The sequence below is a fragment of the Mobula hypostoma genome, chromosome 21 (assembly GCF_963921235.1).
Source record: "Mobula hypostoma chromosome 21, sMobHyp1.1, whole genome shotgun sequence".
Lineage (NCBI taxonomy): Eukaryota > Metazoa > Chordata > Chondrichthyes > Myliobatiformes > Myliobatidae > Mobula > Mobula hypostoma.
In genome coordinates this window covers 21,054,019-21,081,017 of record NC_086117.1, presented here as the reverse complement: position 1 = coordinate 21,081,017, position 26,999 = coordinate 21,054,019, and the positions used below count along the sequence as shown (strand labels likewise).

At 40.0% G+C, this 26,999-nt stretch overlaps 1 protein-coding gene across 1 annotated transcript in view; it reads left to right on the top strand.

The window, feature by feature from the left end:
* Positions 1-2,440: 2,440 nt before the first annotated feature.
* Positions 2,441-26,999, top strand: part of ubac1 (UBA domain containing 1) — a 43,870-nt gene continuing 19,311 nt past the window's right edge. The window contains exons 1-7 of the mRNA XM_063073596.1: positions 2,441-2,683; positions 18,007-18,127; positions 19,590-19,663; positions 20,059-20,166; positions 22,865-22,967; positions 25,999-26,107; positions 26,764-26,977. Coding sequence (XP_062929666.1) covers positions 2,546-2,683; positions 18,007-18,127; positions 19,590-19,663; positions 20,059-20,166; positions 22,865-22,967; positions 25,999-26,107; positions 26,764-26,977 — 867 coding nt within the window. The 5' untranslated portion in view covers positions 2,441-2,545. The remainder of the gene's footprint in view (positions 2,684-18,006; positions 18,128-19,589; positions 19,664-20,058; positions 20,167-22,864; positions 22,968-25,998; positions 26,108-26,763; positions 26,978-26,999) is intronic.

The following is a 26,999-nucleotide window of genomic DNA, read 5'->3' as shown; positions in this document are numbered from 1 at the left end:
GGACATGTCCTGCCCATTGGAACCAAACAACTGCAGGTGGGGCCTCAGGGCTGGGGATGTTGGCCTGGGAGAGGATGCTGCAACTGAAGAGCCCATCCTGCCAGTTGAATCAGGGGATTTTTTGGACTAGATTGCCCAGTACTTTGAGGTGCCACTGAGGGTAGTCCATGCTTCAACAGCACAGGGGAGCCAGGGATTATTGTAGCTCAGCAGTATGAGATTTGTGTCATTTCTGAAGGCTGTATTGCCCTCATCCTAATGACTAGCTTAGTGTGTGGCTACATCAAGCTGTAGAACTGAAGTACTCAAGTGATCCTACCTGTTCTCAGTGTTGTGAAGGGTAGACCTGGACTCTTTGCTTCACAATATTCCATACAGTTGGACATTGCCACACCACCTATCATTGCAGAATTGTGGATTCTGAGTTGTTTTGATAGAGGAATGATAAACCGTTTCCTGTGGCATGCACAGCTTTCAGGTGATTTAAAAAAGACAAGAAAATTACAAGAGATGGTCGGGATGAAGGATCCATAGATTTCCCTCACTAGTGCAGCCTAATCATCTGAGTTCCTCCAACACTTCTTGCGTTGCTTTGGATAGGCATGCATTGGCTAGATGGTAGTTAGATGGAATTTGAACAAATATTTGCAGGGGAAATATTCAGGAGTCTAAGGAAAATGCTTCCTCTATATGTGCCAAACATATGCTAATACAATTTAAAGTAGTGCATAGGGCCCATATGTCTAAAGATAAACTAGCTTGTTTTATTCCCATATAAACCCTATCTGTGACAGATGACACTCTGAGGTGGCTTCCTTGACTCATATGTTTTGGTCCTGTCCTCTCTTGGAAAAATTCTGGAAAGATATTTTTAATATTATTTCAACAGTTTTGTGTTTTGACTTACAAGCCCATCCTATTACGGCAATTTTTGGTTTGCCAATGAAGGAACATAGATTTTTATCCTCTTCAGCCTGTCGGATGATCGCATTTGTTACTTTAATGGCCAGAAGATCCATTTTATTGAACTGGAAGGAGACCAACCCTCCTACCACATTTCAATGGTTTTCCCAAACTATTAAATTTAGAAAAAATTAGAAGTGATATTTTTGATCCTTCGGTTAAATTTGAAGAGACTTGGAAACCATTTATTCAACATTTTCATATGATGTAATTTGACCTTTTCCAAATCCTTCTTATTAACTTAAAATATATGAATAGAGGAGTGGAGTTGACGACAATATTGAATGTTTTCGATTTAAGATATTGGTCTAGCCTTGTTTTTTTCCGTTTGCTTTCTTTTTGGGTTTAGTATTTAGTTTTTTTTGGGGGGGGTTTCTTTGCATTATTTTTTTTCTTTTTATTTCTTTTTTTCTCTATGATTAACTATATTAAGAGTTTGGAAGTCTATTACACCTGTATTATTTGAAGTCTTTTTTATACATGTTTATCGACAATAAAATTATTCCAATCTCTCTGTATCAATACTGTTATTCTGTTTAAAATTTTGGACAATTAATAAAAAGATTTAAAAAGAAAGAAAGGAAAATGTAGGAGAGTGGAAGTATGTGGGAGCGGAGCCAAGCACTGGAAATGAAATGCCCAGTAAGCGTGGAGAGCACTCTGACTGTTTGTTTCACAGTCTGGTATGGAGGCTCCAAAGTGCAGGCTACAGAGGGTGTAGACTTATCCAGCTCTGTCAAGGGTACCAGCCTTCCCACCACTGAGGATAACTGAGGATGTCTCAAGAAGGCAGCATTGATCATTAAAGTCACTCATCATTTGAGACATGCCCTCTTTTCAATACTTCCACTGGGGGTAAGTTCAGGAGCCAAAAGGCCCACACTGAGCATATTAGGAACAGCTTCTTCCTCCCTGCCATCAGATGTTTGAATAGTACATGAATCATTGAATACCATCTTGCTAGGCCTCTTTTGCATTGTCCATTTATTTTTGGTAACTTAAAGTAAACTTTATGCCTGGCACCGTACTGAGGCAAAACAACACATTTCATGGCATATGTCAGTGATAACAAACTTCACTCAGATAACAAATTAGTTTAATTATTTATTTTTTCTTTCTATATTATCATGTATTGCATTGTACTGCTGCTGCTGTTAACAGGTGATAATAAACCTGATTCTGTTTCTCCTCGAATTTTAAGCTATTCAACATACATATACTGTAATAGATTTTTTTTCCTTCTTCTTCTATATTATGTATTGTATTGAATGCTGCTGCTAAGTTAACAAATTTCACGACACATGCCGTGATAATAAACCTGATTCTGATTCTGAATAGTTCTACTGTATCACCAAATAAAGGGAACTACAGTAACCACAATCCATTGCATGACGTGCGTCTGCGCACTAGGTGAAGACAAAGAGACCTGCCTCCCTCCCCCCGGGAGCGGGTGAGAGGTGAAAGGTCGCACTGGTCTCTGAGCCTGTGGGCGGAGGGACGGTGAGGAGGTCGGGCGTGGCCTGGAGGTGCCGGACGACTTTGAAAGGCCGTTTGGATAAAGTCGGCGGTAGCGGCCGGGCCCATGTTTGTGCAAGAGGAGAAGATCTTTGCGGGGAAGGTGGTGCGGCTCCACATCTGCACCATGGAGGGGGCCGAGTGGGTGGAGGAGGTGACCGAGGACACAGGGATCGAGAAGCTCAAGGAGCGCTGCCTGAAACAAGTAAGCCAGGCCGGGGATTGTCCTGCCCCGCGGGCCCAGGGGGTGGGGGCAAGGCACGGCATGGCTGCCCTGTACTGGGAGAGGGGTGATCTGCTCTGGTGGGAAGTCGGTGCCATGCGGTGTGTTGGTGGTGGGGGCGGCGATTCCTGCCCAGAGCGTTTGGGGGTAATGGGGGGGTGGGGAGTTGATCTCTGTCTGGTCAGAGCGTTTTTTTGGGGTGGGACTGGAAGATGCTCCTTGCCCAGAGCGTTTGGGGGAGTCCATACCTGCTCTCAGCGTTTAGGAGGTGGGGGAGGTGAACCCTACCTAAAGCGTTTTGTGGGTGGGGGTGGTTCCTTTCCAGAACGTCTGGGGGAGGGGTGATCCCTGTCAGGGTGTTTGGGGTGGAGGGAGGGAGATGAATCCTGCTGGGATGTTTGGGAAATGGGAACTATTGCCCTCGTGGTTTCAGTGGTTATATCACTGGCTGCCTTTCGCAGGTCGGGGCCCTTGTCCTGCCCTTTCATCCGCCTCCTTCTAGAATACAATTTTGTTCCGTTGTTAAATCACTGAGGCTTTACTATCAGCATTTCATCTTCAATGCTCCCAGTGAACCTTGCTTAGGACGTTGGCATCTTTGCAACTTGGGAAGTGTGATTTGTTTCATGTGTCCTTTGGCAAAGACTGCATTCCATAAATAAATGTACTAAGCCATCTGAATTCTATCTGTACTGCGTACATGGTGTAACTTTTAAAGTAGTTTCCCCATTTACCCACCAATTTAACCCCTTGCTAATCTCAGGACAATTTACCATGACCAATTAACCTACTGACCGGTACATCTTTGGACTGTGGGAAGAAACCTGGAGCACTGGAAGGAACCTACAAACTTGCTTCAGAGGGCGCTGGAATTAAACTCCAAACTCCATTGCCCCGAGCTGTATTAGCGTCACGCTATTGATTCAGGAAACGTTCCTGAACAGATTTCACAAATTCCATCCTATCCAGGCCCTTGTCACTTGAGTTTTTTTTTACCCTTGAACTCTACCTTTTTGATTCTATTACAGTTGAAGTTTTATAAGTTTTCAATGTTGTGTAGTTCAAAGCAGGCTTATTTCTAGTCCTGACGTTTAGGAACTTTTGTGTACATGATGCTGTGAGTGGACTGCCTTTTCCTCTCCTCAACTGGATTCTAATCTGTGCACAGTCTGCCTTTTAATGGTAAATAGGCTTTTTCATTGGCTTTTTAAGGATCTAAGTGTTGGTTTTGGCCTGTCGCTAGCCTCAAGATTGTGGATTCATGTCCTACTCCGGATATGTGAATACTTAATCTTCATTAGTAGTTATTTCAGTGCAGAATTTGAAGTGCCTTGATGTTGGAACTGCTCTCTTTAAAGTGCCCCATCTGTTAAAGGTTTGCTTGGCACGAGACCTGACCAATCACTGTCCCCCAGCTAGCTAAAAATAAGTTCTGGAAATCATTCTCATTTCAATCTGTGGGACTTCACTATGCCTGAGTTAGCTGCAGAATTTGCTTGCATAACAATAGTGAACACAATTTCCCTTTTCTTTGTCAGGCAGGTGTGCTTTGGAGCTGCAGCGATGGCCTGTGTTTTACAAATGCAAGCATTTTCTATTAATTTAAGTACATAGAAAACACGCAACTTACAATTTATTATGGATTTATTTGACAGGGTCATAAATTTATTAGCACATATTTGCTTGAGCTGTTTCAAAGCCCCATCATCATCTAGGTGATCATTGCAAACTAGACTAATTATGTAGAAGATGATGCTCAAAAAACTGGTGCCTAGCTCTGAAGGAGTTGATGTCAGTCCTTAAAGCTATGATCTTTGTTGAAAATTATTTTCAGCTAGTTTGCATTATTAAGTGTTTCTTATCAGCAGTTTTTGGATTTTGGTTCCAGTGAATTCTTGATTTGGATTAATAGTTTGTCTTTTGCTCAGTTTTTTTAAAGTTTGGGCTCCTTCTTTCACTTGTGCCCTGGCAATTACTAACTGCCAAAAATAGATGAACTCAGAGTGCAGTGTTCAGCTGTTGGAAATACTCTGCACTAGCAGCTTAATGCAAAGTTAGATCACTTTATGTTAAAATCATAATGATTAGTTCTTGTCGCTAGTGAAGTGAAATATTTTAAAATCTTGATTTTGATGATTCCTTTTATTTAGTTTGAGGCATATCTTTTTTTTTCCATCTCACTGTTTATTATGGAAGTGGTCTTTTCAGATTTAACGTTGTGATTATGAAGACCGATCAGCACAGACGTGATGCACTGATTGTCCTCTTTGGCTGTTAATTTTCCAAGCAAAGGGAATTTTTCTATTCTATACAGTGTAGCTGATCTTGCAGCCCAGAAGAAGGGGAATTTGCATTGCAAAGGAGATCTATATCCATTTGTGCACCTTGTAATTTCCACAATATGCTTCTATAAAAATGTGTATACCAGTGTTACCTAGTTATGACAACTTCCCAACTTTAAGTAAATAGTAGGACAAAGATTCTTGGGTTTGATCTAATTGACTGTGAAGAATTAAGTTGATGAGTAATTCCTGCATCCTGGTTTTGAACAAAGATATTTGTCTGATCACTTGCGCACTTCCGAGACCTCGGGTTTGATGTTTGCTAGAAAGAGTGTGTGAAAGTATGATCATGCTAGATTGGATGTCAGGTTACTTGCCAACATTATGCACAAATGAATCTTAAATTTGTATTTATTCTGCAGCCTTTTGAATTAGTGCATCCTGTATTTAAAAAAAAAAAATCCAGGTCACCATCAGGCACAATAACTTGGTTGCTAACTGCAAGCCAGGGTAGTTAATAATCACCCAGACTTGTGCACAGAAACATGTTACTCACACAAAATGCTGGAGGAACTTAGCAAGCCAGGCAGCATCATTGGATTTCCAGCATCTGCAGATTTTCTCGTGTTTGAGACAAGAACATGTTAGTTCAGTTTTCATTTGGAAGAACAGCTAAATGGGAGAAAACCCACAAATTAAGATGGAACCATTTGCTTTATATTGTTAGAAGGTGTGTATGAATTATTTACCAATGTTGGAAGGAAGAATGATATCCCAATGTTAAAGTTTGGAAAAGGTGGAATGTTTTATAGTTAAGTAGATCACCGTCACTGTGAAAGCAATGGTGTTTGTGTGAAAATGAGTTCTCTGGCTTTCACTTTCCCATGGTGTCAGAAAGAAATTGGAAGTACATACTTGAATGAAGATGTGTCTGGGCCATTTTGTAGTTGCAACCTTGTCCACTAAGTTTGCACCTTCAATTTCTTTCTGAGTAAGTTGGATCATCTAAAGGAACAAGGCCTAGAAAAAAAAGCAAAAGACATGGATTATGATTTTTGGAAGAGAACTTTCTATCAATATGTCCAGAAAAGTGCCTGGGATCAAACAGCATGCAACGATTCTTTATTCTGGCTGATCTGCTAGAGTCATTGATCAGAATCCAGTTAGATGCAGACAGTGAAAGAAATGCTCAGTTTTCTTTTAATAAATTGGTTCCTTTTTTAAAAAAATACTGTTTCTCTTTCTGTCTTTGCAGATTTGTATATTTTTTTCTCTTTCAGTGTTGTACCTAAGTTTTGAGGTTTTTGGCAATGACATTTTTGTTGAGGATAGCGCAAGAGTATTTGAGTTTGGCTCTTGGTATAGTTGTTTGAGTATCTCCAGGCTTCACGAAATGAATAGATGTCCAATTTGCTCCAGAACTTGTTTTCCATTTTACTCGTATCTTACTGTCCAATTCAATATGTTAATTCTTTGGTAATGTACATGCCATTGACACAGCCAGAAGCTGAGTTTAGCCCACAGGAATGGTATGCACATTGTTCCTGTCTCTGGCTATAGCTAGTTATTCTTGGCCAGACAAAATTTTTGATTCTGGTTCAAACGTGTTGATTTCACCATCATTAATGTGCTGCCAGCCAGAGCATGTTATTTTTAAACTTGGGAAAGCTGTGTAAGATATTTGATGGATGAAATCTACTGCTGTGTTGGCCAGTTGGTAGTTATATTCCAGAAGACTGTTTTAAAAGATGAACTGAAAACAAACTTATCAAGACCAAATTCATTGTGTTTGTATGTGAAAGTCTTGATTATTACTTTTATCTCCTTCCTTTACCCACTTTTTACTTGAAGCTATTTTGCCTGTATCTTTACCTGCATGTTATTGATTTCATTTGTTGTTGCTGGTTTCAAATTTTCTCTTTTTGTACTTCCAATCCTCTTCTCTAATTTCATAACCAAACAGTTGTCATTCTGCTACCTACTGAAACATTTGTATAAGCCCCACAAGGAAATTGAAATCTGACTGCCATTCCAAATACATTGTGCATTCCAAGATACCAGATTCAAATTTTGTTTATTCATTGTATATTGAAATGTGCTATTTGCATTAACAACCAACACATCTGAGAGTGTGCTGGGGGCAGCCTGCAGTGATGCCAGACATTCCAGTGTCAACATAGTATAGCCACAATGCTTGGCAGAACAATACAGAACACAACAAACAACAAAACAACAAAGCAAGACCCATTCCAGCCTCCCTTTCACCCACTCGCAGACATTGGGCTTTGACTTCCCCACTGTACTCGCAGAGATTCGCAGACTCTCGGGACTCCAGCTAATGAGCCTCAATTTTCGGACTTCTGATTTGACCCTTGGGCCTCGATCCTTGGCATTGACACTGAGGAATTGCTGATCACCGACCGCTAGGCTTTGAACTCTGGACTTGCAATGGCAAGACCCTGAACACTGGGCCTGAAACTCGGGTCACACCAGTTGGTGAGCCCAGGGGGGTGAATGGGACTCTTTCTTCCTACCCACATGGTATCCCAACTTGCTGACTTGGGGGGTGCTCATCGACACTGGTCTGCCAGCTCAACATCCTGGTCTGGTCTGTGAATGTCCCCTGTCTACGTTGCTGGCCTTCCAGCACATGGTGGAGACTTTGACTCCAGCCTGACCTCTAATTCCCCATATCCCTGTCTCTAAACCCCAACCTGACCCCTAACACTCCTGTCCCTAAAACAATCTCTACGAACCTAATGAAAATCTTTTTAAAAAAACATTAAATCTGAGCTGCAACTCAATGGAAGTCACAGTTTAGCACCATTAAAATAAATACACTAACTAAAACTAATTTTCTTATCATTGCTGTTGGTGATGCCTGTCCCTGTACTGCATCTTTCCCATCTGGTCATATTTTTCACTACCAAAGACTTACTAGCTTTTGTGGAAGTGATCTAATCCTTATTACTGAAATCAATTATTGTCACTGGTTCAAAATCCTGGAGATTCCTATAGTGAGAGCTGGTATTTCCAGCAATTCCCATGAATTTATTTAAAGATACAAGAAAGATATTTGGAGTATTGTGAGTAGTTTCAGGCCCCATATCTAAGAAAGGATGTGCTGGCATTGGAGAGGGTCCAGAGGAGAGTTGAGAATGATCTTGGGAATCAAAGGGTTAATGGATGAGGAGAAGTGTTTGATAGCGCTTGGCCTGTATTCGCTGGAGTTTAAAAGAATGAGGGTCGATCTCATTGAAGCCTTTTGAATATTGAAAGTCTTGGGTGGAGTGGACGTGAAGAGAATGTTTCCAGTAAAGGGAGAGCCTAGGACCAGAGGGCACAACCTCAGAGAAGAACAGAGATTAGGAGGAATTCATTGCCATGTGTGGCTTTGGGTATATTTAAAGCAGAGGCAATTAATTAGTAAAGGCATCAAATGTTATGGGGAGAATGCAGGAGTAGGTCCACTGCTCCACTCTTCCTACACCCCTTGACTATGTGGCTAGGCACAGCTCAAATTCCATCTATAAATTTTCTGATGACACAATTATTGTCGGCAGAATTTCAGATGGTGATGAGAGGGCGTACAGGAATAAGATATATCAGCTATTTGAGTAGTACCACAGCAACAACCTTACACTCAATGTCAGTAAGATCAAAGAACTGATTGTAGACTTTCAGGAATGGCAAGATGAGGGAACACACACACACCAGTCTTTGTGGAGAGATCAGAAATGGAGAGAGTGAGCAATTTGAAGTTCCCAGGTGTCAGTATCTCTGAGGATCCATCCTGGGCCCAACATATCGATGCAGCTACACAGAAGGCATGACAGTGGCTATATTTCATTAGGCGTTTGAGGAGGTTTGGTAAGTCACCAAAGACACTTGCAAATTTCTACTGTTTACTACGGAATTGAATTGAATTTATTTCTTGCGTCTTTCATGTACATGAGGAGTAAAAATCTTTATGTTGCGTCTCCGTCTAAATGTGCAATATGCAATCATAGCAATTTATAATAATTTATAAAAATAGAACAGTTAATGTAATGTAGAGTACACTCAAATCAGCTAGAGTTAATCAGTCTGATGGCCTGGTGGAGGAAGCTGTCCTGGAGCCTGTTGGTCCTGGCTTTTATGCTGCGGTACTGTTTCCCGGACGGTAGCAGCTGGAATAGATTGTGGTTGGGGTGACTCAGGTCCCCAATGATCCTATGGGCCCTTTTTACACAACTGTCCTTGTAAATGTCCTGAATCATGGGAAGGTCACAACTACAGATGCGCTGGGCTGTCTGCACCACTCTCTTCAGAGTCCTGCAATTAAGGGAGGTACAGCTCCCATACCAGGCAGTGATGCAGCCAGTCAGGATGCTCTCAATTGTGCCCCTGTAGAAAGTTCTTAGGATTTGGGGGCCTATACCAAACTTACTCAACTGTCTGAGGCGAAAGAGGTGCTGTTGTGCCTTTGTCACCACACAGCTGATGTGCACAGACCACGTGAGATCCTCAGTGATGCGGATGCCGAGAAACTTGAAGTTGTTTACCCTCTCAACTCCAGATCCATTGATGTCAATAGGGGTTAGCCCGTCTCCATTCCTCCTGTAATCCACAACCAGCGCCTTTGTTTTTGCGACATTGAGGGAGAGGCTGTTTTCTTGACACCACTGTGTCAGAGAGATGCCTTCTTCCCTGTAGGCCACCTCGTTATTGTTTGAGATGAGGCCAATCAATGTAGTGTCATTGACAAATTTAATTAGCAGATTAGAGCTACGTGTGGCGACGCAGTCATGGGTATACAGGGAGTAAAGGAGGGGACTCAGTTCAGAGCCCTAAGGGGCTCCTGTATTGAGAGTCAGAGGGGTGGAGGTGAGGGAGCCCACTCTTACCACCTGCTGGCAATCTGACAGGAAGTCCCGAATCCAGCTGCACAAAGCAGGGTCAAGGCCGAGGTCTCTGAGCTTCTTGTCAAGCCTGGTTGGAACTATGGTGTTGAATGTTGAACTGTAGACCAAGAACAGCATTCTCACATAAGCATCCTTCTTCTCCTAATGTGCATTCTAACTGGCTGCATCACCATTTGGTATGGGGGGGGGGGCTACTGCACAGGATCAAAATAAGCTGCAGAAAATTATATAAACTTAGCTAGCTTCATCATGGGGATTAGTCTCTGTAGTATACAAGATGCCTTCAAGGAATGATGCTTCAAAGGTGGCATCCATCATTAAGGATCCCCATCACCCAGGACATGCCTTGTTCTCATTGTTTACCATCAGGAAGGAGGTACAGGAGCTGAAGGCACACACTGGATTCAGGAACAGCTTCTTCCCCTATACTGTCAGATTCCTGAATGGACATTGAACCCACTACTTTTTTAAAATTTTGGACTAATTTAATTTAACTATATAAAAACATGATGTAGAAATTCATGTTTTTTCTCTATTATTATGTATTATACTGCTGCCACAAAGACAACAAATGACACCAGACGTACTGGTGATATTAATTCTGATTCTGAATGGGGTTGAGAGGGAAAATAAATCAGCCACAATGGAACAGTAGAGCAGATTCAATAGATCAAATAACCTAGTTCTGCTCCTATGCCTTATGGTCTAATGTACCCTAAACTGGTTTACCCATTTGCTATCTGACTTGACTGAGATCTCTTAAGTGCATTGGGGCCCTGCTCCTTGCCTAAGCTACTTCAGTACTATCTGATAAATCAAGTAGCATTTTAAAATTTGCTTATGAAGCAATGTCACATTTGGAAGTTAATCTCCAGGTGTTTTGCCACTTGGAATCAATAAACATGGTTAGAACATTAACTATCCACAGAAAACTAATCATCAGCCCTTCCATATCAGTCCTGCAAACTGTTCTATGTGTTGTAGCCAAGATATCACACGAGGAATAATTCCTTGTGTGACATCCAGGCTAGAGTAAATATAAAAAAATATATTTGGCTCAGAATGCCTTTCTTTTTAAAAGCTTTCCAGTATCATTATTGGTAATTTCTTAATTGATTAAAACTTTGCATTGAGCGTTTGCTTGTCTTTTCCATTAATGTTCTTCAAGTCCATTATGTAATAGATGTTAAGTGTTTACAAGTTAAATTTCTACATCTTATTTTCAAGCTGCAGGTCTTTTAAAATTTGTATTTTAATTGTTATTTGGAGAAACGACATATTTTGGTTATGCTATTGGTGTGAGAAGTGTTAGCTGAGATGCAGTAGATATTTTGGCCCTCAATCTCATGTCTTGATTAAATTGGTACCGTATTTTTGAATTGTCAATTATTTTTGGTGTAGTTGTGCTTTTACTGGGTGTTCTTTATTAATAGATTGAGGCCACAGACCTTCCAGTAAGTAATGCTCGGAACTTTTGAGATCTGTATTGTGTAGGGCCCTCAATCTCGTGACTTGGTTAATTTGGTATTTTTACATTGTTAGTTACTCTTAGGCTGGTTGTGCTTTTACTGAGTGTACCTAGAATTCAGTGTTGAAGGAATTTATTCTTGGCTTGGAGTGGTTGGAAAATGGTTCTGGTGAAAGATGGTAAGGTTGTTGGTTTTGGGCCTTTGAGTTTTCTACAAATAGGTTATATTCCACTTTATAATAGATTGAAACAATGGACCTTTTATTAAGTCAAATTTAGTGCAGGGCCTTCTTCTCAATGTCTTGATTAAGTTGGCATTTTATTTTTGCATTGTTAATTATTTTATCATGAGATTCGCTAAAGGGAAAACTAGTTTTCACCTTCTAAATGATTGATTCTTGAGGCAAGAGTACCAGGAAGATCAGACATCCATTGATATCATCTTTTTGCAACAGCTTCCCTGACTCATTTAACTCTCATAGTGTGGTGACTTCATAAATAAGTGTGATACTACCTTGCTGGCTCTATGCACATGCACTTCCACTAGGGGATGCTGGAAACTGGTTTACTAAGGCAAGGAAATCCAAGTAGCATCTAATAATAGCATCTGTATCTATTAACTGTGCAGCACAATATTTACTTCCTGCTATCTGGGACACGGGTGCTATTTTCCAACACTAATCTGAAAAATACTCTTGTGAAGTTATGATTTATCGTAATGTAGAATGTCATAATAGAATTATTATTTAATTCCAAGAACATTAAGGGGAAAAATCTTTCCAAATTTGTGAGCTTCCTACCTTTTAGTAAACAGTGGTATGTTTGTAGAATAAGTTGGAGTTTGCCGTTTTGTTGAAATGTGCTGGACGGCTTCATAGAGTTTTGATCTGCAGTATAAAGTCCTTAAGCTTGTATAAAGTTTACTGCTCTGGAAAATGGTAGTTCGCATCAGTGTCATGATATTGTTAGGCTTTGGAAATTTGTGTGAAAAAATGATATTCCGTTCACAAAGTAGCTCTTACACATGGCTTGAACTGATTGACCAGAACACATTCCTGCATTGTCTTTAAGTTAGAAAAATATTCCATACCATTGACAAATAAAATATGACACCAAGCCACAAAAGATGTTGGGACAGATCAAAAGCTTAATTGACGAGGTGGTTTTAAGATCATAAGATATAGAAGCAAAATTAGGTCATTTGGTTCATCGCGTGTGCTCTGCCATTTCATCATGGCTGATCCATTTTTCCCCTCAGCCCCAATCACCTGCCTTCTCCCCATATCCCTTCATGACCAGAACAGTCAAGAATCTATCAACCTCTGCCTTAAATATACATAAAGACTTGGCCTCCACAGCTGTCTGTGGTAAAGAACTCCACAGATTCACCACTCTCTGGCTAATAAAATATCTTCTCATCTCCATTCTAAAAGGATGCCCCTCTATTCTGAGGTTGTGCCTGCTAGTCTTAGACTCTCCCATCATAGGAAACCTCCTCTCCACATCCACTCATCAAGGCCTTTCACCATTCGATAAGTTTCAATGAGGTCACCATTCTTCGGAAATCTAGTGAATATAGTCCCAGAGCCATCAAATGCCCTTCATATGACAAGCCATTCAATCCTGGAATTATTTTCATGAACCTCCTTTGAACCCTCTCTAGTTTCAGCACATCCTTTATAAGATAAGCGGCCCAAAACTGCTCACAATATTCCAAGTGAGGCATCACCAGTGCTTTATAAATATCAATATTACATCCTTGTTTTTATATTTTAGTCCTCTTGAAATGAATGTTAGCATCGCATTTGCCTTCCTCACCACGGACTGAACCTGCAAATGAACCTTCAGGGAATCCTGCACAAGGACTCCCAAGTCCCTTTGTGCCTCAGTTTTTTGTATTTTATTTCCATTTTTAAAAATTGTCAACCCTGTCATTTCTTCCACAAAAGTGCATGACCATACACTTCCCAACACTGTATTCCACTTACATCAAAGTTGCTGGTGAACGCAGCAGGCCAGGCAGCATCTATAGGAAGAAGTGCAGTCGAAGGGTCTCGGCCTGAAACGTCGACTGCGCTTCTTCCTATAGATGCTGCCTGGCCTGCTGCGTTCACCAGTAACTTTGATGTATGTTGCTTGAATTTCCAGCATCTGTAGAATTCCTGTTGTTTACTGTATTCCACTTGCCATTTCTTTGTCCTTTCTCCTAATCTAAGTTCTTCTGTAGTTTCTCTACTTCCTCAGAACTATCTGCTCCTCCACCTATCTTCATATTGCGTGCAAACTTTGCATCAAAGCCAACAATTCCATCATCCAAATCATTGACATATAACATAAAAAGAATCAGTCCCAACACTGACCCATTCGTTGCCTCCTGCCAATCAGCCACTGCTTTATCCAAGTTAGAACCTTTCCTGTAATACCATGGGATCGTAGCATGTTAAGCAGCTTGAGGTGTGGCACCTCGTCAAAGGCCTTCTGAAAATCCAAGTACACAACATCGACCAATTTATTTATTTATTTCATTTCTCTATCCTGCTTCTTATTTCTTCAAAGAATTCCAAAAGATCTGTCAGGCGAGATTTTCCCTTGAGGAAACCATCCAGACTACAGCCTCCAAGTACCCTGAGACCTTATCCTTAGTAATCGACTCTCAACATCTTCCCAAAAACTGAGGTCAGACTAACTGGCCTATAGTTTCCTTTCTTCTGCCTCTCTCCCTTCTTGAGGACTGGAATGACATTTGCAATTTTCCAATCTTCTGGAAACGTTCCAAGATCTAGTAAGTCTTGAAAGATCATTTTTACTGATCCCTCCATAATCTTTGCAGCCACCTCTTTCAGAACCTTGGGGAGTACACAGTGCAGGTGACATATCTACCTTCAGACCTTTCAGTTTCCCAAGAACCTTCTCCCTAGTAATGGTAATTTCACACACTTGATAACCCTTGACACCTGGAATTTCCACCATCCTGCTAGTGTCTTCCACAGTTAAGAGGCACAGCTGATTTTTTTTTATTGGTGATCATATATAAGGTACTACATTGCATAGAGAAATGAAATCTGAAGCACTACTTAAGGAGAAGGTGAAGAGCATTAGTCATGAAGAAATGCAAGGATGATATTAGAGGCTCCTCTCAGAGTAGAATGAGTGAAGGTGTGATGAAGGTAATGATGCTATAGGCACTTGTAAGTGAATGAACTAAAAAAGGCTTTCCTTACGTATGTCATCTAGTTTAAAAACTTGTTAATATTAATGGAGGTCTGTTGGCTGCACCCCCTCCTCTTCTTTCTTCTTGGTCATCATCAAATTAAAATTTACCAGAATATTGCAGCTAGCCTTCATGAATCATGTTTCGGGAAGGCATTCAAGAGTCGAGAGAGAAGAGAAACATATTAGTAATTGGGGGTAGTATAGTCGGGAGTAGACACAATTTTCTTTTGCAAAGTTCAAGAGTCGCAAAGGCTGTGCTGTCTGCCTGGTGCACGAGTTCAGGACATGTCATCTGACCTGCAGAGGAAAAGGGAAAGATCCAATTATCATGGTCCATTTGGGTACCAATGACATAGGAAGAACAAGGAAAGCGCTTCTGCTGAGGGAACTTGAAAAGCTCAGGACTAAACTAAAACACTGAACTAAAAAGGTAATAATCTCCAAATTGTTACCTGAGCCATGTACAAGTTGACACAGGGTTAGTGAGAACAGAGAATTAAATATGTTGTTCAAGGATTGGCATGGGAGAAATAGGTTTGATTTTGTAGGACATTGGCAGCAGTATTAGAAAGGAGGGAGGAGCCGTTCTGATGGGACAGGCTCCATCTGGGGCCAGAGACTTGGCGAAATGCTTAACTAGGGCTCTGCACAGAATCTAGGTAAAGGGCTGGAGAGGAAGGAATCTGATATGAGATGGGAATGGACCATAGGAGAAAGGGAAGGAGGAGGGAACCCAGGGTGAGGCAGGTAAGAAGAGGTAAAAGGCTAGAGTGGTGAACAGAAGAAGGGGGCATTTTTTTTTACCAGAAGGAGAAATCAAGTTGGAGGCCAGCCAGATGGAATAAAGGTGTTGCTCCTCTATCCTGAGGGTGGCCTCATCGTAGCCAATTCTTCTGTTCAATTCTCTCAGTAACTTTGTCCATTCCATTGTCTTTGCCCATAACTAGCATTACATCTCAACATTCAATCCTTCACCTTGATGAATGGTCATAGATTGTGAAGAACCTGTTTCATACGTGGATGCCCGGGATAATGAAGTCAGCAACTAGGGAATGGCCAAAAGCTATGGTGATGTCTTTGACCTTGCTGATAGTCAACTGGAGGAAATTTCCAGTTATTGAAGACTATGTTTGATGCACAGCCTAATAGTTTACATAATGTGTCAAGCAGAATGGCGCTGTTTATAATCAATATATGTACAAAAACTATTGCCATAGGAGAGCTTATAAATGAGAAATGGAAGGGGGTGGGGGATAATTTCTTGGCAGAGTCTGATGGCATGTGAACAGAAACTGTTGCAATTGATTTTGGTCTGACTGGATCAATAAGAAAGCGACCAAGTAAAGTGCATTGCTGCCAAATGGATAATTGCAGAGGGGCAGGTGGAAGAAGGTTCACCACTGGTAAAGCTGCCCCCACTATCGAGCACATTTACATGAAATATTGTTGCGGGAAAGCAGCATCCATTGTCTGAGACCCCCACCACCCAGGACAAGCTCGCTTCTCACTGTTGCCATCAGGAGCCTCAAACTCGCACCACAAGGTACAGGAACAGTTATCATTCCTGGCTCTTGAACCAGGGCATAACTTAGCTCAACTTCACTTGCCCCATCATTGAAATGCTCCCACAACCTATGGACTCATTTTTCAAGGACTCTTTCTCTCATGTTCTCAATATTTATTGCTTATTTATTTATTCTTGTTGTTTATTTTTGTATTTGCACAGTTTGTCTTTTGCACACTGGTTGAAAACCTAAGCTGGTGCAGTCTTTCGTTGATTCCATTATGGTTATTATTCTATTAAGAATTTATAGAGTGTGGCCACAATAAAAGAAAATGAATCTCAGGGTTATATATGGTGACATGTATGTACTTTGATAATAAATTTACTTTGAACTTTGAAGGTTAGTTTATCAGAATGACAAAATCTTTTGTAACTTTGCTTGTGTGAGACTTTGGTTAGAAGGATTCAAACTTGTTTCCAGGAAAGAAGATCACAGGTTTGGCAGCCGATGGGACTTTCAAGAAACAGTATTGGAAATGGGATGGTCATTGGCAAAAAGACGAGTGCTTTGATTTTATTTTGGAGAGAGTTTGTTGATGGTAGATAACAAAGGGCTAGTTGAGAAGGGAAGAACCGTGATCAATATTAGCTGTTTACTGTTTTAAGGTTATGTTATCTAAATGTTTGGTGTACAGTACTTGCATTTCTTTGAAGGGGTGGGGAATCAGTCTCAGAAGAGAAACTGGAGCATGAATATTTCTATACACTGACTTTATTTTTTAAAAAATGACTATCCCATTATTGTAACTGGATTAGAACTTTGTCTTCAATGGAAAAATGAAAACTATGCTTGCTTCTTGAACTGTGCTTAAAGTTTGCCTAATGCTTGCAATGTCATAGTCATTACCATTCTCAGTTGTTTTGGAATCTGATAACTGGTGTTTGGTAATACTACTCCACTTATGGTATAGTCATTGTCATACTTTATTGATCCCAGGGGAAATTGGATCAATAAAGTATGACTATGACTCCAAAGGAGTCTGCTACTTTGGACTTGGCTACTCCAAAGACACTCCAAAGGTGGTGTTAGACATAGAATTTTAGTATACTGAAGTAGCAAAGTAGCAGTACATGTTAAAAATTGGATATTGATATTTGGAGGCCAGCTAGAGAGTGGAGTCCCATCATTACAGACTTTTGATATTTTGATGAGAACATTTGTTATCTGGATGATTCTTTTATCTAATGTGTGCATATAGACTGCTCGCAACTGAGGAATAGCGAGTATGTGAAATTTTCATTTGTGACAACTATGGAGAAAGCATCAGAACACAATTGTCAAATTTAGATTTCTTTTTTCCTGGTAAATTATTTGAGAGTTATGTAACACTGCAGTATATGCCGCATTGGCACTGCCTAGCCACTGCAGAGCACAGTGGTAATATGAGATAATGTCTTAAAAACATAAGACGTGGTGTGAGATGAATATGAACAGCTGAGTGGTTAATGTCAGTTGGGCTTGCCTGAGACATTCTTAGCACTCAGTCCGAGCAGAGAAAATACAGAACAAGCCCTTATATCCATGGGAGGTCCACTGCATGACACGTATTCCTTTCAATTGTGGATAGAACACTTCCTGGGCATCTCTTGCAGCAGGTTCCCTCTGCCCACAGGTCTTTTGCTAAAGAGCCAATTGATTGAGGAGTAAGAGAAAACAGGCAAAATTTATAAATACGTTAATGCAGCATTGGTTTAGCTGGTTTTTTAAAATTTTCTTTCTTTTATCCTGTTACCAGTGCTCTAAGCCTAATAAGAGTGCCAGATAGTGCTCCGGCATTAAAAGATGCAATTCAGGCCTGTATTGTAATGTTTACTGTGGTGTATCTTTAAGAGTTAAGATCACTTTTTTTTTCATTTATTGGCATATCCTGCAGTGTGTACAGGGAGGATTGGAAGATCCAAAGACAGTTACACACCACAAACTCATTCATGCTTCTTCAGAGAGGGCCCTGTCGGACACAAAGACTGTGGCTGAAGAAAACCTCCAGGATAAAGGTGAGTTTCAGCGCAACTATGTGAATGGAAAGGATCTTTGGAGTCAATTTCTTTAGGTAGCAATTCATCATTTTTAAAGGTCAAATACTGATAAAGGAAGCTTGCTTGGGAGTTCACTCTGAGTTCTAATCCTACTGTTATAACTTCCAGAAAAATGGGTATCTAGAGGTGGGATGCATGGAAAGTACAAAGACTTGATGGTGACTGTACTTCAATGATTTGGGTCTGCTGAGTAACTCAGTTGCCCAAACATGAAAAATGTTCAAAGTTCATTGTAAAACAGTTGCCAAAGTACCCACGTTACTTTATACTACCTTGAGATTCATGTTCTTGCAGGCATTAACAGGAAAAAAGTAGTACAATAGAATTTTATGGATAAACTATTCATAGACAAAGACTGACAAAAAGCCAATGTGCAAGAGAAGACAAACTATGGAAATAAAAATAATACTGAAAACATGAGTTGTAAGGAGTCCTTGAAAGTGAGTTTAAAATCAGTTCAGAGTAGTGGTGATTGAAGTTATCTATACTGGTCCAGGGGTCTGATGGTTGCAAGGTAATAACTGTTCCAGACCCTGGTTGTGTTGGAGCAAAGGCTTCTGTACTTTGTACTTGATGGTATTAGTATGAAGAGAGCATGACTTGAATGGTAGGGGTCTTTGAAGGATGCTGCTTTCTTGTAGCAGCACACCATGCATCTCCAGAATTTTCTGTTATTATTTTAGATTTGCAACATCTGCAAATCTTTTGCTCATCAAACCTAAGTCTATGGTGAACCACTGAGTGTCCAGGTACCAGGTAAAATTAATGGCCTAATAAACATTATAGTTTCAACTGCTTTAGGTAATTCCTGTGGTTTAAATGGATAGTGATATTTACTCTTACCCTCTAACTTCTCTAACTTCCGCTAAGGCCCCACCTCCCCCTCGTACCCCATCTGTTACTCATTTTTATGCACACATTCTTTCTCTCACTCTCCTTTTTCTCCCTCTGTCCCTCTGAATATACCTCTTGCCCATCCTCTGGGTCACCCCCCCCCCCTTTTCTTTCTTCCCGGACCTCCTGTCCTATGATCCTCTCGTATCCCCTTTTGCCTATCACCTGTCCAGCTCTCGGCTCTATCCCTCCCCCTCCTGTCTTCTCCTATCATTTTGGATCTCCCCCTCCCCCTCCAACTTTCAAATCCCTTACTCACTCTTCCTTCAGTTAGTCCTGACGAAGGGTCTCGGCCTGAAACGTCGACTGCACCTCTTCCTACAGATGCTGCTTGGCCTGCTGCGTTCACCAGCAACTTTGATGTATGTTGCTTGAATTTCCAGCATCTGCAGAATTCCTGTTGTTTCCTCTTACCCTGCTTTGTTTTTTGTAGTCTGGTGAGATGACTGAGTAGTGTGTTCAGATAATCTACTATCAATTGTTCTCTCATCTGCATATTCATTTTCACCTTTGGTTTTCATTCTAGATGTTTTATTGTTAATTAAAAAGCGGGCCCCTGCTGCTCCACCCAAAATGGCTGATGTTTCTGCTGAAGAAAAGGTAAACCACTTGTTTGAGATGATGTACAATGCCTTTAGGGTAAAGTTCCACAATATATGAAAGCAATGGTCCAATTCACTGGTTGTTTCATATCACTAAGGATTGCTTGTCATGTCACACAAAGAATTTGCTGTCATCTTGTCGCACTTAATTTTTGGGTTCATCTTGAACTGGAGAGTACTGAATGTGAACTAGAGGCTTTTACATAGTTCTTCATATTTCCTGTGGAAAATAATGATTTATTTATGGAGTGATAAATGAGTACTTCTGACTTTGCCCAGACTGGTTGATTCAGTTTGACTTCACAAGGTGTTAGATATTGCATTAGTAGTTTATAGTCTGCATTACACTCTCAAATGGTAGTCAGATATAATGAGATTTCCCTTCTCTTTCAGAAAAAACAAGAGCAAAAGGCACCAGATAAGGAGGCCATCATGAAAGTGACAGCTCAACTTGCTGCTCGACAGGCTGATCGCATGGTCACTCAGCACAACCTGCGAGATGTACGATACTTTTAATTACATTTTCTCTGCATGATTCTGATCTACTTTGGTCAGGACAAATTCCTATCCATCCCAACAGCTGGCAAGAGGATACAGTTGATGAGCTTATGTAGGCTGTTTCCAAAGTAATTGTTTCTCTATATGAATTTGAAGAGCACATACAGTTAATAAGATAATGCGTTACCATTGTTAAGTTGAGTTTGTTTTGGATATTGAAAATGATAAAGCTCAGTTTTAAAGCTTCTGAAAAATGCCACCTGCATTCTGGATGACTTTTAACTGCTGAAGCATGAATGTATTTTCCAACTCAGATTTAATAAGCAACAGATGGTGACAAAGAATTACTTGTAGCAGGATGCTGTCATCCGGGTTATTGGAATGGTTCCTAAGCCACAGAAAGAGGGTTTCTTGCACGGAAGCCTGTAGCTATCCTGCAGCATCCAGAGGGAAAGTTCTGCTCAGTTGTGCCATACAGATTTTCTTTAAGAAATTACTTGTCTCTTGAAGCCCAGATTTACTTAATATTTGACCATAAAACTCTTGTGACTATGAACACTAAGTCATCTGAGAGATACTGAAGCTGGTGATAATAGAAGTCTTTATTCATCATCATAGACATTTTTCTGGAGCCGCTATTAGTAGAGTCTCTCAAACTCAAAAGTACATTACATTTTTATACCCTTAAAATCAAAGGTAACAGTAGGTGATGCAATACCATTTCAGTAGTTACAATGACATTATTTACTTCAATACTTTGGGTTGACAAATGGTTCTTTTGATTTGCATATTTATAATTGATAATTGATGAAGTGTAATTGATAAGACTCGTCTGAAGGTTCAAACAGCTTTGCTGGGAGAAAGTAATTAACACAGATTTTCTAAAACTTTCTGACTACAGAGAGCCCAATGATTGATAAGAACTAAGTGATGGTATCATTCTTATCTGCAGGCTTCCTTGAACTTGATTACAATGACACAAATGAACTAAACCCATAGGATTGATGCAGGCCAATTAACACAACTCCATTGTCTTAACGTTTGGCTGATGCATATGCAAAAGTTTCAGTGTCATCATTTAGTAAACCATATCTCTTAGTCTTTGCTCCACAGACAGTTATTTATTTGCAAGGTGTGCTTTTAACTTCAATCTACTGCTTGCGATTTACATCAAGAATTGAAGATTGATTCTTGCTTGAATTAATATCTGCTGTATTCACATAACTCCAGAATACTTCCCAACAAGACCATATCAGACCCTTTGACCCATTGAGTTCTACTCTACCATTCTATCATGGCTGATTTATTATCCCTCTCAACCTCATTCTCCTGCTTTCTCCCTGTAATCTTTGATATCCTCACTAATCAAGAACCTATCAACCTCCATTTTAAATGTGCACAAGGATTTGGCCTCCACAGCCATCTGTTGCAATAAATTCCATAGATTCATCATGTCCTGGCTAAAGAAGTTATTCCTGAGCTCTGTTCTAAAGGGACGTCCTTCTATTCTGAATTTATGCCCTCTAGTCCTAGACAGCATCACTGTAGGAAATATCATCTCCATGCCTCTGTTTAGGCCTTTCAATATTTGATAGGTTTCGGTGAGATCCTCTCTCATTGTTCTAAACTCCAGCAAATACAGGCCCAGAGCCATCTAATGCTCCTTGTATTTTAACCCTTTCATTCCTGGAAGCATTCTCATGAACCTCCTCTGGACCCTTTCCAATACCAGCACATCTCTACTTGGATAAGGGGCCCAAAACTGCTCACAATACTCCCAAGTGCGATCTGACTAATGCCTTATATGCCTTGTTTTTATATTCTAGTCCTCTTGAAGTGAATGCTCTTATTGCATTTGCCTTCTTTACCATCAATATAACCAGCAAGTTAATCTTCACGGAATCCGGCATGAGGACTCACAAGACCCCTTGCATCTCTGATTTCTAAATTTTCTCCATGATTTTCATTAGGCAGGAAAACTAAGGCAACTTCCCTTATAAGGATATTTAACATTGGTTTCCAGTGTTTATGACAGAGCCAAGCTTGCCTATTGGGAGACCGTGCTGCCAAGGCCTACAAAATTGTAGACTGGGAAAGGACTGTCTTCCATCTGATGTTAATTAACTGTCTTGTCATATTATTTCCACCTGATGAGCAATATTGAACTCAGCCCTGCAGAATAATGATGATCAATTGCAGGAGGTGTTAAGGGAGAGGGTAGAGCTAATGGTGCTTGAATTATAATCACAGAGGGGCTGAATAATGGGAGAAGCAAAACCAAAATATGACCATGTCTGCTTTCTAACACTAATTATTGAATAGGTAGTCATGTTGCCTTGTTGCAAGCAATGCAATTTTAGAAGCAAAACCAAAATATGACCATGTCTGCTTTCTAACACTAATTATTGAATAGGTAGTCATGTTGCCTTGTTGCAAGCAATGCAATTTTAGAAGAGTCATTTTGTGCAAAGATGTGGAATTTAAAGAGGGACTAAGTAGAAGCAGATGAACTGGTATAGATATTTACCTGAGTACTAGAGCTTGTGATGTGAAATGACTAGATAAATAACAGCAGGATGTGATTGAGCATTACTGGAAAATATACCAGATGTGCATTGAAAATGTGTCTTTTTTGAACTTTTGTTCAGCCAGACAATGATATTTAACTGAAAATATGTCATAAACCAGTGTGCATTTCTAGTTTCAGACAGAACTCAGGAAAATCCTTGTTTCGCTAATAGAAGTGGCACAGAAGCTGCTAGCGCTAAATCCAGATGCTGTTGAACTATTCAAGAAGGCAAATGGTAAGGTTATCAATTGTTTAAGGAGAGGTAATGGTCTGCTCTCTGGCGATGATTTTGTTTTCTAACCACAAAAATGTACTTTCTAAGGTTATTCCCTAGTACAGATTAGGAGCAACTGAAATTTTAAAGACAAAAATTTTTTTTTTGAAGACAATTGAACTGAATTATCAGAAGTAATGGCATTTGTAATCGGGGTATTTGGTGCTTTCTGATATTCATTATCCTGTTTTTTCTTTTAAAGATTGTGAGGTGAGACACAATATTATTGAGGACAGAGAACATCATAGTAATGTGACAAGGGACTTTTTTAATAAAAAAAATTATAGAAACACCTTGTAAAAAGTTTGTGGAAATAACAGACTTTCTGAAAATATTACATTTCTTCACTTCAAAGTTTAAAGTAAATTCATATTATCAAAGTACATATGTCACCATATACAACCCTGAGTTTCATTTTCTTGTGGACATCTTTACAAATCTATAAAATAATAACTGTAATAGATTCAATCAAAGACCATCCAACTAGGTGTACTTGGCCAGCAAGCCAAAGGGTGGAGCTATATTAAAGTGAACTGAAACCATTTCCTGCATTAATGGCATCCTCAGAGCAGTCTGGGAGTCAGGTTTGTGTCCCAATGAGCTTATGTGTTACAGGATGTAAGAAGGTGTTTATATTTTGCAGTTTTTCATGGAAGTAAATTGGTAACATTGTATCAGTGCCAGATGTGTTTTATTAAATGAAACTACTGCCTTGAATTCTTTGATCAATGTCATTTTGGAGTATGAGACACATACTTTTCCTCAGATTGTCTGAAATATAAATTTTCAAAAGAAAACTAACTAGCAGCTTGGGGAGCTCAGGAAATCACAGGATTCAAATTAATTTTTGATTAATACCACCTTAAGATTGTGCTGCAGACCAATGAGAGACATGTAAGAACAGACATTACAGTTCTAAATGTGAGAGTAAAATGTTCATTCTGTTGATTACATTGTATGGCTGAGTGCATGTGCGTTTTTGGAATGTTACGTAGCAAGTATGGATGTACTGGACTATTTTAAGAAATGAAGTTACTTATTTTCCAAATATAATGAGCATGGTGTTTGAGACCTTATGCGCTGAAGGAAATGATTGTGGAAATCAAAGAAATCAAGGAATTTGACAATTTCTAGTTTATAAAGGGCTATTTAAAGTCCTCCTGTTGAAGCAATGTAACATGCATTTCTATAACTACTTTAAAATGTAAAGCATTCTGAGAAATAGGTGAGAAAAAGTGGGTTTAAAGTAATACTCTGCCTTATTTGTGGAGATTGCTAAATTCTTCCTCCTAAATCTTTGCCAGATCTGGAGGAAGGGATGCTTTAATGAGGTGATAAAACTTGAGTGATCATAGAATCATGAATATTTTTTATCAACTCGGTTGTTGGAAATATTATTCACAAATTAGTCTTGATTTGTTTTTGATATGGTATATGAAACTCTAAGCTGCTATAAAAACAAAAACCGATGGAGATAATCGGCAGGGCAGGTAGCATCGGTGGAGTGGGACAGAGTTTACATTTCCATTTGATGGCATTTCTTCAGAACCGAAAATGAAACTGTTTCTCCAATGCAAGCTCATCAAGCCTTTTCGCTATATTGAATGGCTTGGTCAAATCATTTTGGAGATTAAGCTACTGATTTAGTAAAAACTGTGCAGAGAAGATATTTATTCCATGTTTAAATTTTCAAATATTTTTAATAGCTGTGTCATGTGTGAGATGGCTAATATTCTGTTGTTCAAAGGTAGCAAGGATAGGCCAGTGAACCTCAGGCGTGTGAGCCTTACTTCCACTGGAGGGAATTCTGGGGAAGAAGATCTAGCATCTCTTGGATTGTCAAGGCCGAAGGCCTCAAGAAAGGTTATCATGCTTTGTCTGAGTGAGGTCATATCTGACGAAGCTTTTCAAAGTGGTAACTAAACTGGATGAAGATAGGGCAATGGATGTTGTCTTTATGGACTTTAGTAAGGTCTTTGATAAGGTCTTGTCTATTTTGACTAAAATAAGTCAAAGACAGCATTGTTTCTGTAAAGAGAAATTTTGCATGACATATCTGCTAGAGTTCTTCGAGGAGGTAACAAGCAGTGTGGATAAAGGAGACACAGTGGATGTCATTTACTTGGATTTTCAGAAGGCATTTGAAAAGGTGCCAGACATAAGGCTGCTTAACAAGATAAAATCCCATGGCGTTACAGGAAAGATACTGCCATGGATAGAGGAATGGCTGACAGGCAGGAGGCGGTGAGTGGGAATAAAAGCAGTCTTTTCTGGTTGGCTGCCGATGACTAGTTGTGTTCCTGAGGGGTCAGTATTGGGACTGCTACTTTTCACATTATTTGTCAGTGATCTGGATAATGAAATTGATGGCTTTGTGGCAAAGTTTGCAGAAGATACAAAAATACGCAGAGGGGTGGGTAGTGCTGAGGAAGCAATGCGACTACAGCAGGACTCAGACAAATTGGAAGAATGGACAAAAAGTGGCAATTGGAATACAGTGAGAAATGTATGATGCATTTTGGCAGAAGGAGCATAGTGCAAGACTTTCTAAATGGAGAGAAGGTTCAAAGATCAGAGGAACGTAGGAGTCCCTGTGCAAGACCCCCAGAAGGTTAATTTACAGGTACAGTCAGTGGTAAAGAAGGCAAATGCAATGTTGGCATTTATTTCAAGGGGAATAGAATATAAAAGCAAGGAGGTGATGCTGAGGCTTTATAAGACCCTAGTCAGGCCACACTTGCCAACAGTTTTGGGCCCCGTATCTCAAAGGATCTGTTGTCCTTGGAGAGAGTCCAGAGGAGGTTCATGAGGATGATTGCAGGAATGAAGAGTGAACTTATGAGGAGCGTTTAGCAGCTTTAGGCCTGTACTGACTGTAATTTAGAGGGGTGACCTTGGAGGAATTTTTTCAGCCAGAGAGTAGTGAATCTGTGGAATGCTCTGAAAAACTGGATTATTGTGATCATTGCTAGCATATTCTTCCTTTCCGTAGCCATGCTGGATGAGGATGAGGAAGAACGGGTGGATGAGGCAGCTTTACGTCAACTGACGGAAATGGGCTTCCCCGAGAGCCGAGCAGTTAAAGCATTGCGGCTGAATCAGTGAGTGTGTCTATAAGAAAGGATGGAATTGTGGACATAGTTCTGCCCATTTCTCCTAATACTATATATGTGCACTAAAGGCTGTCAGGGCTAGAGTCCTCTGTGGAATATGTTGTATCTTAAGCAGAGAACCTTATAAATAGTATTTACGTAAATGGGGCACTATTTCATTTTCAAAGGACTTGCTTTTTCTAAACATCTCTTTGTTACAATAGCTCAGCTATTGGAAATGCTGATATTTTTAAAATGCCCCGATCTGGGAACTTGGAATACTCAAGGTGATTTTGTTTTGTGTTAAGTAGTACATTGTTATTTTGATGCTCCTTAAACAGAGCAGAAACAGTGTATTCTCAAATCTAGCTGTTCTTTAAACATCTGGCTAATGCCAATTATATTATCAATTGGGGAGTGGTATGTCAAAATAGTGTGTTAGGTACCCTAAGACATTTTGTTTTGAGTGCAATGATCAATCATTAGCCAATTTAAAGTTTTTATTGTATTTCAATTTCAAGTATAACTGTATAATTTAGATTTATTTAGCTTATGGATGTAGTGAGGAGTCTTAATTCTGCAGTCCCCATTCTGGGGTTTGAATATCTGTAGTATCGTTGTATCCAGCAGTACCAATAATTGCAGGGTTTCCCTTCGACCTCCAGTATGTCTGTAACACAGGCCATGGAGTGGCTGATTGAGCATGCAGAAGACCCAGCAATTGATGCACCATTACCTGTTCCTGGAACATCTGGAGGAAGGAGAGCAGCTGCAGAAGAGACAAAGCCGGAAGCAGTTAGTGAAAGTTCCAAACAAGATGACCTGACTGACATCTTCAAGAGAATTAGGAGGAAACGGGAATTTCGACCAGAACCCAGAGTGAGTAGAATAAATTTTCCCC